The 17,300-nt window shown below is 41.8% G+C and overlaps 1 protein-coding gene across 2 annotated transcripts; it reads right to left on the bottom strand.

Annotated features, from left to right (window-relative positions):
- Positions 1-885: 885 nt before the first annotated feature.
- COCH (cochlin) lies at positions 886-15,955 on the bottom strand. Of its 2 annotated transcripts, XM_072761362.1 has the most exons (12): positions 15,857-15,955; positions 15,460-15,513; positions 15,328-15,378; positions 13,328-13,484; positions 12,209-12,342; positions 11,322-11,384; positions 10,204-10,248; positions 9,958-10,105; positions 6,342-6,445; positions 5,413-5,639; positions 4,717-5,233; positions 886-1,844 (listed from the first exon to the last, which is right to left on the bottom strand). In XM_072761362.1, exons 2-12 carry the CDS (start codon positions 15,491-15,493, stop codon positions 1,669-1,671), a joined length of 1,656 nt encoding a protein of 551 aa, XP_072617463.1. In that variant the 5' UTR covers positions 15,494-15,513; positions 15,857-15,955; the 3' UTR covers positions 886-1,668. The 2 variants fall into 2 exon arrangements, with proteins under 2 accessions (XP_072617463.1, XP_025863444.1); XM_026007659.2 differs by lacking the exon at positions 15,857-15,955 and having other exon boundaries at positions 15,460-15,826.
- Positions 15,956-17,300: the final 1,345 nt, after the last annotated feature.

Here is a 17,300-nt window from a genome sequence, read left to right as displayed (position 1 = left end):
AGGGAAAACGTTAAACCCATTTTTGCTTAATGAAAATTCTTCTTGTGACATGAATCATTCATATTTGGGCCCCAGTTTATTGTCTTCCCATACCCCATTTTGTCAAATTTTTATGTTGTGTTAAAGACCATTTCGGCCTTTCCAATATATGGCCCTTCCGTTTGTTTTACACAGCCTGTAAAATTGTTAGACTCAAAAGATTTAATGGAGGGCAGCCCGGGTGGTTCAGTGGTTTAGTACTGCCTTCAGCCCGGGGCAGGATACTGGAGACCGGGGATTAAGTCCCATGTTGGACTCCCTGCATGGAGCCTGCTTCTCCCTCTCCCTGTGTCTACCTCTCTCTCTCTGGTCACTCATTAATAAATAAATAAAATCTTTTAAAAAAAATTTAGTGGAGTACACGTGTTAATTCTAAAACAGTTAACACCTTTTTAAGATCAACTTGTAAATTGTTTCAGATAGGATCAGTGTATATGTGAAGGGAGATGGTGTGCACAGGTGGATGTGGGAGAGGAAAGGTCCTCTCTGTAGAGAAGATAAGCCACATGGGATGACAATACCTCTTCTCTCTATCTGAAGGGAGAGCTCTTGGTGAGGTAACAATAGTTATATTAAGGGAGTTCACTTTTCAAGAACCAACAAGCATATTTAATAATGTTAAATAGTATAAATTAACATTTTTGTTGAACTAACCAAAAGCATCTCATGCTGTTTAACTTAGTCGTGGCTGTGTAGAATGCCTAGAACAGTAGACATTCAATAAGTAATCGAATAAATTTAAGAAAAAATTCAGAATTGGTCTTTCTGCATTAAATAGTGAATACAGGATTTTTCACATGTCCCAGCAATAGATACGTGGAATAATAAAAGTAAAGCAGCTTAGAATAATAGTCACTAACAGTTTTATTGCTTAAATAAGTCAGACTATAATATTTTTTCCTGCAGTTCTACCTTTAATGTTTTTCCTCAGAGCCAAATGTTTACAAGTAGTAAGTAAAAATTTACCAACTTAGCTTTCTTTTCAGCACATGGATGACTTTTAGAGTATAAGCCAAATATATCTATACACATATAAAATTAAGGTTATAAATAGAAAAATACCAAGCATTCCTGTTATCTTGTTCAGTGTGATATATCAGTTATGCTATTATGAAAATACACTACAAAGGAAATGATACTTAATTCCCTTCCACTTCATAATTATAACTTTTTTAATATATTAACAATGTTTTAAGACATCTATTGGGGCAAAATACTTAACATTTAAACTGAATTAAAGAACTATTTAATTTTCCTTATTTAATACAGAATGATTAGAGAAGGAATGTTGCTTTTGTTCTGAGCATCATAGTCTTATTGAACTATGGAATTTGCATCTCTACATTTAATTTGCATTTTAGAATTATTAAGATTTAGATGTATGATATCTCCTCTTTCCTGAGTTTCTAAGGGTCATGATTATGAAGCCTTGGCAGTGTTTAACAATTCTAAATTGTCAGAAGGTTGTAGCTTTAAATGAATGCTTATTTGCTTGAAATAGCTGTTGGCATTTTTAATAATAAGAGTTTTGCATCTGATCCTAGTATGCTATATAGTATTTTGATATTATGAGAAAATGACATTTTCTATCTTCTTGCACTTTTTCTTTCAGTTGCCAAATTGTCACCATTATTGCTGGGATTCCAAGAAATCTCTACAAATGCCTCTGATGACATCTGAAACAATTGGTTCTAATCCTGTGAATTCCCTTGTGAAGAAAGCATGTGACTCCTTTGGTTTAGAGGCCATATCTTTCAGGTCATCCAAAGGTGCCCAAGCCACACCAACAGAGAAGATGGTGATACCTACAATGAAAATATTTTTAAGTGAAGTAAAATCAAGTTCCAGCTTATATATAAAATCAGGTGTAAATATTTTTCATGAATTAGTTCATAATGGTAGAGGAAACTCTCTAATGTCCAAAAAACAATCTCCACCAAGTGGTTAGGTAGGCTTTAACAGTCATTGAGATGAGAATGGCTAAACAGTTGGGTCAAAAACAAGCTTTGCCACCAGTATAATTTACCATATTAACAGATGAATCACATGATAACTGGCAAGTTTTTGATATCCTGAAAAACATCTTTAAAAAAAAATAATACTAGGGGATCCCTGGGTGGTGCAGCGGTTCGGCGCCTGCCTTTGGCCCAGGGCGCGATCCTGGAGACCCGGGATCGAATCCCACATCGGGCTCCCGGTGCATGGAGCCTGCTTCTCCCTCTGCCTGTGTCTCTGCCTCTCTCTTTCTTTCTCTCTCTCTCTCTCTCTCTCTCTCATAAATAAATAAAATTTAAAAAAAAAATTAAAACTACAATAGGAGCACCTGGGTGACTCAGTAGTTGAGTGCCTGCCTTTGGCTCAGGTCATGATCCCAGGGTCCTGGGATAGAGTCCCGCATTGGGCTCCCCAGAGGGAGCCTGCTTCTCCCTCTGCCTATGTCTGCCTCTCTCTCTGTGTCTCATAAATAAACTACAATAACATTCTTAGTGAAATGGTGAAAACTTCCTGAGAATGCGCTACCTGTCCTCACTCCATTAATCATTTTACTGGAGTTATAGACAATGTAACTGCATGAAAGAATGGCACAAAATTTGGGATACATAAATGGAAGTTTTCTAAGGCTACTGCATTGTCAGGGATGGCAACTAGGCTTCTGTGAATAATGAGAACCTTCTTCCATTTGGATGTGTAGGTTACATTGGCAAATTTGCCAGTAGTCAGTCAGCGTCTAACCCCTAATCCCAAAGCAAAAATCTAGTGATAAAAGCAGTCAAAGAGAAAGGTGAAGCTGGAATAATTTATCCTAGTTACACACTGAGGCATAACATTGCGTTCCCATGTGCTATATAGAAAGAAGGCTTTTACTCAACTACGTTTTGGTTAGGACAAGCATTGGTTTGTCATCCCAAGTGTGGTAGTTTTTTAACAGATTCTTCATGTACCCTACCATCTTTTCTTTTGGGTGAAATTCCCTATAGAGTGTTTCTCTTCTATTTAAGACTTCATCCCCCTTCTAGTGGTATTCAGTGCTCAGAGTTGTGAATATTTAAGATATAAATCAGGTTGAGTTTATATAAAAGCTCCTTGAAACAATTTCTGGTTTATCACCCCCAGTCAATACTCCTCTCCCCTAACAGAAGTAAAGTTCTCCCCACAGTTTTCCTTACTTGTAGATTGAATTCAAGCTCAGAATCATTAGCTCAGACCCAATATATAATTATGGCTTAAAAAAAAAAAAAGTTAGGGCCTAGCTCTGTAAGCCTAACTTGTATTCTGGCTTTTGTTAACTTTGACCTCATGATCACTAAAGGATAATTTTCATGAAAATGGTGTGCCCCAAACCCTCTGAAGTTCAACTAATTACATAGGGAAGATATATTTGAGTTAATCTAGTTCATTTAATTCAGTGTAAATCTAAGCCCGCTAACCATAAATTAGTTCAGTAAGCAATTATATTTTTAAAAATTTACAAGAGCGAGTGACACAGTGTATGCACAAATGGGGAGAAGGGCAGAGGGAGAAAAACCCTCAAGCAAACTCCCCGTGGAACGCGCAGCCCCTTGTGGGGCTTGATCCTATAACTGAGATCATGACCTGAGCCGAAAACAAGAGTTGCAGACTTAACCGATTGAGCTACCCAGGTGCTCCTGTAAGCTACATTTTTAAGAATGACAGCAAGCAGGTCTTTGATCTGGATTAGCTGCTGATGTATAAAATAACCCAGATGTATACAAATAAGCCAATGTATAGCTTAAATGGCATGTATCAGTTCTCTACCCACTAAATGACGGTATTCCACCAATATAAAAGTACATAAGTGAAAAAAAAAAAGTACATAAGTGCATTAAAACGTGCTAATAAGTATCAAAGGAAAAAGGTGAAGTCATTGGGAACTAAATAGGGAAAAGAACGTATGTAGGAGTATAGAAAAACGCAAGGTTGCTAATTCCCCTCTCCCAAGTTAGCGTTTTGCTTTTTAGGTATTATTGGACCGCAATCACTCAGTTTCATCCCCGGAAAGGGAATGCTAGCTTTTTGTTGCCCTATTTGATCTCAGCAACACATTATGCTAATATTTTCAGGAACAAGTGGGCTTTGCCAAAAGTAATATTAAGGTTGGGGTAAGGGAGAAAGAAGACCTCTTTATACCCTTTTACAACAGCAGAGTGTGTTTTTATTATCTCAAGAAGAAAAAGTAAAAAGGAAATTTAGATGGAATAGAATTAAAGTCTACTGGTGACCTTATCATCTAAGAAAATTCATGCCAGACTCAAAAACTACTAAAAAAAGGATTAATTATCAAATAGATTCATGGTAAATTATGATAAACTGTGATTTTGGGGGGACATATTCGAAGTTTGAGCCAAACATAAGCACTTGTAACATGTTTCCTTGACATATGACATGATTCTCATGGCAATTCTCCCAATAATACAGACTGCCTGGGTTTGAATACTGGCCTCACCACTTGCTAGCTATGTGGTTTTGAGGAAATTTTGTTTCTTTGTCCATATAATGAGATTCATAGGGCTGGTTTAACAATTAAGTCAGCTAATACTGGGTAAAGCTCTTTGAACAATACCATAATGTGTTTGTTCAATAAAATAAATGCCTAAGTTTATATTTACAAAACTTACAGAACCCCTCCGTTCCCTACCCAAAGGACAAGAACCTTACCTGCATCATGTGCAGCAGCAGCAGGACCTCGAACATCATCATAGGACTGTCCATCTGTGACAATTACCAGGAAGTTCTTGTTGGGGCTATCCCTCACGGGACCAAACACATTTCTAACCGTGAAGGAGATGGCATCACCTGTAGCTGTTCCACCACTCATGTAGCGAATGTTTCTGATAACAGCTAGGACATTCTCTTTAGTGCTATAATCAGTGAAACTGAATTCTGTGCGCTGATCATAGGTGAACTGTACAGCAGCTATCTTGGCACCAATGTCTGAGATTTCAAAAGTCTTGGCTATGTTGGAAACAAATTCAAGCATGAGGCGAAAATTACTGTCTCCAACACTGCTAGAGCCATCAATTAGAAAGGCAATGTTCACTGAGTTGTAACAGGTCTTGCTGCACATCATTTGCTCATGACTGCAGAGTTTCTGTACCAGAGGCTTTACATATTTTGTGGTGCCAAACCAATTAGGCATGTGGTAAGAGAAGAAGCCATTATTCCGACAGACAGCCTATGGGTGAGACATAAAATTATTTCTTCTTAAAAATTATAGAATGTTTTTATAGTTTTTTTTTTAAATGTTTCTATCTTGACTGTTCAAAGTTAATCCAGGTAAGGGCCAGTCAGCACTATGCCTTGGGGCCCAAAACTAAATCACTACTGTAACATAAGACACCTTCACCTCCTTACCTTGTCAATAAACGCAACATCCTGAACCATCCCCAGCTCCTCAGGGATAGGCTTGGCCACAGAAACTATAAATACATTGACACCGAATTCTCTGGCCACGATGCCTGCTTCCTCAATGTCATCAGAAGGCCAGCCATCAATAAATACCACCACCACTTTGGGGATCCCTCTTCTTACTCCAGTGTCGGCTGTGAAGAATTTCTGGGCAGTATGCTTCAAGGCTTTTCCTAGGTTTGAAAAAGAAGTAAGCTGGAACAGCACCACTGCTCAAATGATATCTCTATTTCCCCGTACCAACTTAAAGCCACCAAAAGTTTAAGAATTTAACTTACATAGAACTTAGTTCTCTAATAGATGGGAAAGTTTATCCATCAGGCTTTTTTTTTTTTTTTTTTTTGCTTCACAACCCACATTACTTCCCCCATCACCTCCCAGAAGCCTTATGTTTCCTTACCGTACATCAATCATCAGTCAGAAACACAACTGATTCCCACTACTGTACTTTTGCTATCTATCCCTTAGTGACTGACTAGTACCACTAAAGACACAGAACAAGAAATGTCCCTTCAGAGGTCTATAGTGCCTCTCTAGCTCTTTCTGCATTTGTTAAATCAGTCTGTTGATCTTTGCTTCTTTTTAACATGCTGAACAGGGCCTTCTCTAAAGCGGCTATCTGTCCTACCCAATATAAGGATAATAAAGCACAATTCTTTTTTTGTGTTTTAAACAGCACTATTAATGAGCACTTTGGTATATTTTCCATTATAAATTGAGTATCTTAGATGATCAAGTACAAACCTAGTCAAGATTTCAATGTCAGGAGGAAGAGTTTCACATCTGCTTATATAAAATAGCCTAATGCTGTTCTGCGTGTCTGATCACTCATAACCCTCTCCTCTATTACATCCCAGATGCCAAAGTCTACTTACCTGTATTGGAATTACCCCCTCTGAAACCCACTTCCTTTATGGCAAACAAAACATCTTTGGGTGATGTAAAGTTTTTCAAGTAAAATTCTATTTTGGGATGTTCACTAAGTGGAAAAATGAAAAAATGTTACCTAGGGAGAACTAGAAAGGTAAAACAAGCAACATATACCTTAGGAAAAAAGTCTTTAAATCAGACAATGCCTAAGTTTCTTTCTTAATTCTGTAGTATGCAGTCAATTAAGGTATTGCCTCCTCATTTGAATTTTAAGGCCTCTTGCAGAAATGTACCAAAAACCATTGCTACCTTGGTTTATTTTATTCTGGGTAATATGCTAAATACATATTACATATATCATTTCATTATAACTTCACAAGGCAGAAACTATTATCCTTACTACATAAATGACGAAACTGAGGCTCAGAATATTTAGGTAACTTGTCCAACAAAACATATCTGCACTTCATATTCAGGTTTGTCTGGTTCCAGAGTCCATGCCTAAACTATATGGTGCCCCTGAAAACAGGCCTGGCCCAGAGCACCACTTCATGGAAATCTGCAGAGTTGGGCAGCAGAGAGTTGGAAGGAGGCTGGGTGTGAGGCTAGATCTGTTCCAGTGCGAGACTCTGGAAGTACTCAACAGTGTCTGTCTATAAAATAATCAGGTTTCTGGTCAGAAGAGAGGCAATGTCAAGGACACTGGGATTAACATTTTAAAATTGAGAAGGTACAAGAAAATAAAACTGTGAAGTATTACAATATTTCTGTTATAATGATATTGACATCCTAATGTATATTATAAGATCTGGGACTTTATTTATTTTAGATTTTATTTAGTCATCAGAGACACAGAGAGAGAGGCATAGAGAGAAGCAGGCTCCCTGGGAGGAGCCTGATGTGGGACTTGATTCCAGGACCCCAGGATCACGACCGGAGCCAAAGGCAGATGCTCAACCACTGAGCCACCCAGGTGCTGCAGGGATTTTCCATATTTAATAGTAAAAGGATTTCAGCTCATTTTTATCACTGCTCTGTTCTTTAGAGACCATGCTGAGTAAAAACAGTTAAAGCACCATTTGTTGTGTTTAGTTTTTAGATAAGTCAGTATTTCATTAAGTGCAACATTTTAAGATCTCAGTATTATCAGTTGCCACTAAGTCAAGAATTTTGAGGGACAAGTATAGCACTGGTTGTATTTCTGTATATCTGGTGGAATGCTAGGTCACAAAATCAGATATTATGGGTTGATAACCTTTTCATTTTATTTTTATTTTTTTATTTTTTTTTTAAGATTTTATTTATTTATTCATAGAAACACAGAGAGAGAATGAGAGGCAGAGATACAGGCAGAGGGAGAAGCAGGCCCCATGCAGAGAGCCTGATGTGGGACTTGATCAAGGGTCTCCAGGATCACGCCCTGGGCTGCAGGTGGTGCTAAACTGCTGCGCCACTGAGGCTGCCCAACCTTTTCATTTTAATGGTAACTTTTCAACTATCTAAATTGTGGATGAGATTTAGTCTTGTTTTTGCATCCTTAATGATATGTTCTGTTTTTCTGCCTAAATATAAACTCTTGATATAGTTTATTTTGGTGTTCTTCCTAAAATATGAAAACTATAATCCAAGAAGTTTATAGAGAAAGAAGCTTGTCTTTGAGACTACAAGATAGTGTAGCTTTCGTTTTGAAAAAGAATTGGATACAAAGTGCAAGGAAAAAAAATTAAGAAGAAAGGTACTGAGGGGAATTTACCCCCTGGGATGTTAAAATGAACACTAAAGCTACAATTATCAAAAAATTGTAGGAAATATGTAAAATTGGCTTATAGATCAAGGAAACTGACTTGCCTAAACTTGTATATAAAATTGATAAATCAATGGAATAAGAAGCTCATTTGTTTTAAAGGTGTGGGAAAATAGTTAAATTATGTAGAAAACAAAGTTAAATTCTCATACCAAAAAAATCTATCTAAATTAAGAACCAGTTGTTAAAAATAACATGAAATAGACATTAATATTTGTTGTACTGGTGCTACACTCACACACTGCTAATAGCAGTTTATTTTATTTTATTTCTTTTTGCTAATAGCAGTTTAAACTGGATCAGCTTTCTAGAAAGCAATTTAACTTTGTATCAGAAGTCTTAAAAATGTCAGAACCTTTTGATACAAATCTCACTTTTAGGAATCTAGTCTAATGAACTAATCAAAGATGGCACAAGGATGACATAAGGATGTTAATCACAATGTAATACGTAATGGTTAAAAAAACAATGGTTAAGCAAATAATCATGCAAAGGAACATTAGAAAACTTTTTTTTAAGAGTGTGTGCATGAGAGGGGGGTGAGTAGTTGGGTAGGGGAGGTGGGGCAGGGAGAGAGAGAATCTTAAGTAGGCTCCACACCCAGCACGGGGCCCACATGGGGCTGGATCTCACAACCCTGAGATCATGACCTGAGCTGAAATCAAGAGTCAGATGCTTAACTGACTGAGACACCCAGGCACCCCAAACAACATTTTTTGAAAAGTAGTTTTCATCTGGTAAAATGCTCAAAATACTAAGGGATGAAAAAATAGGACATGAGATATTTTTTTAGTTGGAGCTTTTGAAAAAGCAATACACATATGTAGAAGGGTAGGGGATAGGCAAAATGGGTGAGGAAGAGTGGGAGTTGCAGGTTTCCAGGTGTGAAATAAAATATACAGCATAAAGAATGTAGTCATTTGCATGTAATAGCATCCTATGGAGACAAATGGTAGCTACACTTACAGTAAGCATAGAGTAACATACAGAAATGTTGAATCACTATGCTGTACACCTGAATCTAATGTAACATTGTGTGTCAACTATACTTCAATTATACACACAGGTACAAAAGATTAATCAGTGGCTTAAGAGTCTGCCTTCAGCTCAAGTCATGATCCCAGGGTCTTGGAATTGAGCCCCATGTCAGTCTCCCTGCTTAGTGGGGAGTCTGCTTCTCCCTCTCCCTACACCCTTCTCTCTAGTCATTCTCTCTCTCTCTCTCTCTCTCTCTCTCTCAAATAAATGAATAAAATATTTTTTAAAATAAAGGGGGTTATAAAACATTTTATAGTGATTATCTCTGAGGGGCATATTTGGGAAATTGGTTTTCTTTCTTATACTCTACATGTTTTTCAAGCTTTCTAGAGTGAGCATATTATAATCCTAAAAGCCATCAACATTATTTTTAAATGAATAAAATTTAAGAGGTTGAGCTTCAGATCTCCAAGGAACTATGGGAAATGTCTAAAAGAATGACAGAATAGGGAGGAGGAATAGACCTATTACTTTTTTTGGCAAAGAGGAACTGGGAATTGAGCAGAGTGTATGTACAGAGGTAATTAGTATGAGCAACAAAACCTTTTAGTCTACCTTCCGGTCCTCAAATAGCATATAATTCTCAATCTTTTTATTCCAGAAAGGAAGCACTTAGACTTACCTAGTCTGCTTAGGCAATCTTAAATCCTTTATTTATAGTATGGGAACTCAGACTGTCCACAACTCAGTATGTGTATATGGAACTAAAATGCATGTATCCACTAAAAGGATTGATCATTTATCATCAAGTCTCCACCCACTTTAAATAAGATTGGTACCTGGCTTGAACAAGGCCCACATGTGGTCCTTCTGTTCCAATTCCCAACATTAGAGCCACTTTGCCAACAAAATTCTTCTGTAGATTAAATCGGCGCTGCCCAATATTGAAACTTCCATCAATCAGAAATGCAATGTCTGCTTTACAGTCTGTAAATACCCAAACAAGTCTTTCTGTTAGCAGTTACAAGAGGAGGGAGGAAAGGGGAGAGAATGTTATTTTCCTCAATGGATATATGGACTCTTACCTTTATTGCCAGTTTTCTTCTCAGGTGTTTTCTTCAGTCGTTTACCTGAAACAAAGGAAGCCCTTGGCCTTAGTAAAAGGAAGACAGTTTCATAGCAAGAAGTCAATGGGGTAAAGCTAATGACAAAGGAGTATCATTCTTTAAAATACTTGTTTTTAAAAAATTTATTTCCTAAAAACATTTTTTTCTCACAATTTTCTGGATGGGGAAGCAATGTCGCAGCAAAGAAACAAGTCAGAACTGTTGTAGGCCTATATATTTGATATGCCACTAATCCAGGACTTGATATCTCAAAACCACAGTTGAGGCAGGACTGGAAACTAGAGTTAGATTCTAATGTTCCTAATTTATTTGACTTTAAAACTGCCACAATATTAGGAAAGGAGATCCCTGGCTATATGTTAAAATGGACACATACTAATTACTTTTTTTCATATGGCAACTAGGAGGTTCCAGTTTTACTTTGTTCAGTTTCTAGGCATGGGATTTATCTAATCAGACAGAAATAGCACTTCAAGAGAATGTCTGGGAGCAGAGTTTGTAACTGAAAATATAAAAAGGAAAGGAATTTGAAATATAAAATGTTTCTCTATGTAATACACTAGTAAACTTAAGATATTTGTTTTGTCGGCTTTAAAAATTTTTTTAAAGATTTTATTTGAGGGCACCTGGGTGGTTCAGTCACTTAAACCTCTGCCTTTGGCTCAGGTCGTGATCTGGAGATCCTCAGATCAAGCCGCATGTTGGGCTCTCTGCTCAGCAGGGAGTCTGCTTCCTTCTCTCTCTCTCTCTCTCTCTCTCTCTCTCTAATAAATAAATAAAATCTTATTTGAGAAAGCAAAAGAGAGAGTGAGAGAGAGAGAGAGCATGAGCAGGGGAGGGGCAGAGGGAGAGGAAGAAGCAGGCTTCCTGCTGAGTGCAAACTCAACGGGGGTGGGGGGGTGGGGGAACCTTGAGATCCTGACCTGAGCTGAGGTCAGATGCTCAGCTGACTGAGCCACCCAGGCACCCCTGTTTTGTGTATAACATCAGTTTCCTTTTGAAAGCTATCAATAAATTTATTTTTAATTTCCAAATGCTGTGCCAGATGGCAAGGAGATAACTTCCATATTTCATACCTGTTGGTGGACGTGCTGTGGACACGGCTTGTCCTGTGGCTTCCTGGGTACCACTTTTTCCTTCTGTTAAAATAAAGAAAAGACTATTTTTTTTCCTCTTCTTTCTTTACCATCAAAGCATAATGAATCTAATTTAGGGGTCTCTAGGATGATAAATGTAATTGATGATAAATATAATTGAGTGATGGCAATTGCATGAGTACTTGCTTCATGCTAGTTTCAAAGAACCAAAATGGGTTCTTATGTATTAAATCAGATCTTAAAAGGATCACCAGGGATCCCTGGGTGGCGCAGCGGTTTACCGCCTGCCTTTGGCCCAGGGCGCGATCCTGGAGACCCGGGATCGAATCCCACGTCCGGCTCCCGGTGCATGGAGCCTGCTTCTCCCTCTGCCTGTGTCTCTGCCTCTCTCTCTCTTTCTGTGTGACTATCAGAAATAAATAAAAATTTAAAAAAAAAATAAAAAAATAAAAGGATCACCAAAAATGAATTCACATTCATTTTTATTCACCAGTTTTTTGATTCAGTGTTATGTGGTAAAAGTCAGGGAATTCTGATTACAGACAATGCAAGTTTATTTGTTTGTTTTTCTTTCTTTCTTTTTTAAAGTAGGCTCCACACCCAGCATGGAGCCCAACATGGGGCTTGAACTCAGGATCATGAGACCAGGACTGGAGCTGAAATTAAGAGTCAGAAGCTTAACTGACTGAGTCTGCCTGTCCAGTCCCCTGACTGTAACCTTTAGTTGATTCCTTTGAGTCTTGATTGCAGGCTTTTCCATCAGAGTCTAAGAGGTTGGATTAAGAAAAGCTAAAACTTTTTTTTTGGGGGGTGGTGGTGGTGAGGAAATATTTACACAAAAGTAAGAATAATATAATTGTACCTACTTGTCACTGTGAAAGAAGCAGACCATCTGGAAAGTGTCTGAGACTGAATGCCATTGGCAACTACTGAGGAATAGTTTTCTCGACCTGGTAGGCTGTATATTCGCACAGGTCCCCCTGAGTTGCTGATTACTCCCCTGCAACACAGAAAAACAACTGATATTGTACCCACGCTTTTTCAGGAGTACCTGACTGACTTACAGAACCATGTTCCGATTAATCAAGAAAATAGTTCATCGGGGAAGATATATAAGGATGCTGCCAGCCTTTTTAAAAACTAGCTTGCACAGGTACAAAACCTGCCTGGGAAAAATGGTTTTGTGCTGTCAAACTTCTTAAATGTTGATAGGAACATACCTGTAGGATCCTGTTCCCTACAGCTCAGAGATTCAGAGTTAATAGCACCAAATAATTTTCTTAGTTTTCTAAGGTACTTTTATGTCCTTGGACTTCATTTTAAATAAAAGTCTTGGGTGCCTGGGTGGCTCAGTGGTTGAGTGTCTGCCTTTGGCTCAAGTCCTGATCCCGGGGTCCTGGGATCAAGTCCCACATCAGGCTCCTCACCGGGAGTCTGCATCTTCCTCTGCCTGTGTCTCTGCCTCTCTCTGTGTGTCTCTCATGAATAAATCTTTGGGGGAAAAAAAAAAGTCTTGCAAGATAGCAGAGTGGGTGATGAATATGGGCTCTGGAAGCACACCTGGGCTTTCAGTTCCAGCTCTGGCACTTGCTAACAGCGGCAAGATAGTTGGCAACACTCCTGAGTTCAGTTTCCTCAACTATAAAATTGAATAAAATTGTACCTACTCTGTACAATTGTAGTGTTGTCATGGAAGTTAAAACAATGTCCAGCACACAGTAAAAACACTAATATATTGCATGATTAGGAATTTCTAAAATCACATGGATCTAGCTATCAAGAAGTCATAAAATTTGCCTTTAGTCAGAAAGCTTCCTTTGTATAGCCGGTGCTTCAAGGATACCCACGAAAACCTTAAAAATGTATCTATGTTCTATGGCCAATATTGGAATCAAAAGAACGAAGCTGAGGAGGTCCATTTGGCTAAAAAGGGAAAGGATATCATCACACTTGGATTTCTCCCTCTTTGGCATGTTTCAGCTTACCTGTGGACAGCTGCACCACATATGCTTGATACAGACGCATACACTATGTTCCCAAACACAGAGAATTCCTCAAGAGAGCAGCCTCCTGGGCAAAGGACATCTGCTTTCTCTTTCCTGATGTCCAGTCCTCGGGTAAAGCATGTGATAGCAATGGGAACTGAAGAGAAAGGAAGGCATGTAATGACATTCTTAGGATTTTGAGGGGAGTAAAATGGGGTGGGAACTGGGGGTTTATCTCCCTACTAATTTCTACACTTCCTCTTAAGAATATTAAGGTATGTATGGTTCCACACCATTCCAAATTTTAGCTACCCAAAAACCAGTTGTCCAATTTAATCTAGTCCTCAACCACTACAAAGCCTATTGGAAGAATTTTCTCATTTCTTAACAGTTTGGGAATACATAATTAGAAATAGAACTAGAAAATTGATATTAGTCATTCACCATTTATTAATTCTTCTAGAAATACAAAATCTCAATTGTAATAATGAGCCTTGTCTCATGGACCTTCACCAGACCTACCTCAGAGCACCACAGCATGCACAACAGTCAATAAGAGAAAAGCATAAAAGTTCAAAGTATCATGGTGTTTCTCTCCTCAAACCACCAGAGACACTAAATGTGTAACAATGAAAGACTGCCTTTATTTTCTAAGACGTAAATCACTCAACGTATATGGTGTACAGTTTTTGTAAGATTTTAATTTTACAATCATTTCTCAATAGAGTTATGGTCAAATACAAATTATGGTATATTACTTTTTAAGTGGTTTTAACTTGTATATCTTTTGTACCTGTAACTATCTTAGATATTTGGCTAATTTTAAGTGGTTTTGTTAAAGTATTCATGATGCCAGCTGTCAGCACAGTAAGAACTAATAAATGGATTTGGGGGAAAAAAAACCAACAAAACGAAACAAAAAAACTGGACACAGTTGCCTAAGGTAAAGATATTAAATCTGAGCTGAGCCTGTGAGGAACATTTTCCATTTTTTTTTTCTTTTTTAAGTACACTGCACACTGGGCATGCAGCCCAAAGCAGGGTTTGAACTCACCATCCTGAAATCAAGATCTGAGCTGAGGGACACCTGGGTGGCTCAGTAGTTGAACATCTGCCTCCCTTTGTGTATGTCTCTGCCTCTCTCTGTGTGTCTCTCATGAATAAAATAAAATTAAAAAAAAACAAAAAGAAGACCTGAGCTGAGATCAAGAGTTGGACATTTAACTGACTGAGCCACACAGGTGCCCCAATGAAAAACATTTTCATAGACACGCACGAAACTTTCAAGGTCCCATCCTTGGCTTTTGGAGGACCATTTATACCAGTTTTCCTCTAGATGCAGGGCCTTAATATCTTAATTTAAGGAAGCCAGTAAAAAGATGTTTCACTTTACAAAATGTCATGTAAACAAACAAAAATGTCGTGTAGCTCAATCACCCCTTTTACAGGTGCATAAATTAAAACCATGGGGTTAATTTGCCCCAGGTCGCACAGCCCAACTCCTGCAGGACAGGAAACAAGGAAGTTAGTCTCTTGGAAGTGAAGCACTTTTATCCGAATTGAACCTGCTTATTTCTGCTCCAAATCTGTCAGTCCGAAGTCGGTTCTGGGGGCTTCTCCCTGACACCGCGGGCAGCCGGAGGCTGGTGTGCCCCTCGGTGGGACCCGAGAATACTCCCCTGCCTTGATCTTGACGCCGATGCTCGGCTGCGGTGCCTCCCGCGGTGTGACCGTGGGTCGGGGACGCTTCCTTCTCCGCGTCTTGGGAAGAACGTCCCCATCGGACACCGGCCCCCTCGCGTGGGAGACAGGGGTAAGCTGGAGTGGACACGCTGTGGGTATGGAGGGGTGTGCGGGCAGCGGCTCCGAGCCGGGCGCCCTCGGTGCGGTCCCGCCGCCCAGGCCCAGGGCTCGGCGTGGGCGCGCTCCTGCCCGCCGCCCAGCCCCTCCCAGCGCTGGGACCCAGTCCCGCGGGCCCGACACGGGAGCCCGCGACTCACCGGCTCCGTCGCTGCCCGCAGGCCCCGGCAGCAGCAGCAGCAGACAGACACCTGCGAAAGAGGACAGCGCGACGGCTGGCTGCAGCCCCCACCCCGCTCGGTGCGACGGGAGCGGTCGGGGCGCGTACCCACCGAGGCCGAGGACCGGGATCCAGGCTGCCGACATGGTCGAGGGGCTGCGAGGGCCTGGGAGACACGGAGGATGCGGGGGAGGCTCCTGGGAACCGAGGGGCCCCTCGTCCCCGCCACCCTGCGCTCGCCCTCCCCCTGGGGGCCCCGCACCCCTCGGAAACCCAGGGGCGGCGGCGGGGAGAGGTGACCCCGGAGGCCGCTGCCCCGGAGAGGGCGCCTCGCTGCGGGCGACGCTCCGGCTGCAGATCGAGCCAAACGCGGCGTCGTGTGCAACCGCGGCCGGGGCAGGGGAGCGGATCGCGGCCGAGAGCCGCTGGGACGACAGCGCAGAGCCTCGGACAGGCAGGCGGGCGCCCAGCACCCGCTCGCCCGCCGCGGGACGCCCAGGGGCGCGCACCTGAGTCGGCTGCGCCCGGCTGCACCCGAGTGCGGAGAGCGCGGCCCCCGCCGCGGCTATAAAGGCGGCGCCGCGCGCACGAGCTCCGCGCGGGGAGGGGGCGGGGCGGCGAGGAGGGGCGGGGCGGGGCGGGGCGGGGCGGGGCGGCGAGGAGGGGCGGGGCGGGGCGGGGCGGGGCGTCGGAGCAGCGGGGAGCGGCGCGGGCGGCCTCACGGGGTGCGGAGGGCCGGGCGCACGCGCGGCTCCCGACCGCGAAGCTGCGGCCGTGGGGGGACCCGGGCTCCGCGCTGGCGGAGGCCGCCGGCCGCGCAGGGGGTCGTGCGCCCCGGGAGACCTGCCGGGTCCACGCGGCCTCGGGAGCGAAGTGCCCACCTCGAGCTCCCGTGGGAACGCAGTTCCTCCTTGGGCGGTGAAAGCGCCCTGGGTTTGGCAGACGCGTGCCGCGTCTTTAGAGACCCTGTCAACTGATTGGCCATTCTTTCGGCCTTAGGGACCAGCCTTCCGACGTGGTTTCTGCTGGAATCGGCTTTCCCCCGCGGGGCTCCGTGGACTGTAACGGGTGAGCGCCCCGGGCCCGAGGGCTCCTGCCGCGCTGCCTCTGCGGTCCCAGGCCTGTGGTCTGTGGTGACTGCGCGGAGCCTCAGACTGGTCCTGCGGCCTCGCTCGTCCTGGTAACCTTCAACAGGTGGAAATGGGAGAAAGCGGAATTCACAGGGACTGTGACAGACCAGTGACCTCCGGGGCAGCCTAGGAACCTCCTCCAGACCCAGGGGAGGCGGCAAGATACCGTCTTGTTTTTTTTTTTTTTTTTTCAAACAGCTTTATTTAGTCCAAAGAGTAGCGTTTTACTTTGGTCCAAAGAATAACCAATAATGTATATACCGTAAAGTCCATCCCTTTTCAATTTAAAATGCATGTTTCCCCGCGAGTGTACAGAGTTGTGCAACCATTTCCACAATCCAGTTTTAGAACATTTCTATTTCTCCTAAAGGATCCCTTCTCATCATTAACAGTCAATTCCCTTTCCCCACCCTCAGCCCTAAGCAACACTGATTTGCTTCCTGTCTACACATTTGCCTTTATGGACATTTTCTGTATTTTAAAATGACTTTTATTTATTTCTTTGAGAGAGAACAAGCAAGGGGAAGCCTAGAGGGAGCCTGATGTGGGGCTCAAACCCAGAGCCTTGGGATCATGACCTGAGTGGAAGGCAGCTGCTTAACCGACTGAGCCATCCAGGTGCCCCGTGGGCATTTTATATAAATGGAATAATATGGCTTCTTTTACTGAGCATAATGTTTTTGAGGTCTATCCATGTTGTAGCATGTGTGTGTTCTTCCTTTTTATTGCTTAGTAGTATTCTCACACATTTTGTTTTAGGAAGGAAACACCACCACCACCTGGAAACCAAATATTGTAGTGGTTTTACAACTGTTTTCTCCAT

The sequence above is a fragment of the Vulpes vulpes genome, chromosome 6 (assembly GCF_048418805.1).
Source record: "Vulpes vulpes isolate BD-2025 chromosome 6, VulVul3, whole genome shotgun sequence".
NCBI classification, from domain to species: Eukaryota; Metazoa; Chordata; class Mammalia; order Carnivora; family Canidae; genus Vulpes; species Vulpes vulpes.
The sequence above is the reverse complement of the archived record's forward strand: the minus strand, read 5'-3'. Positions and strand labels throughout refer to the sequence as shown.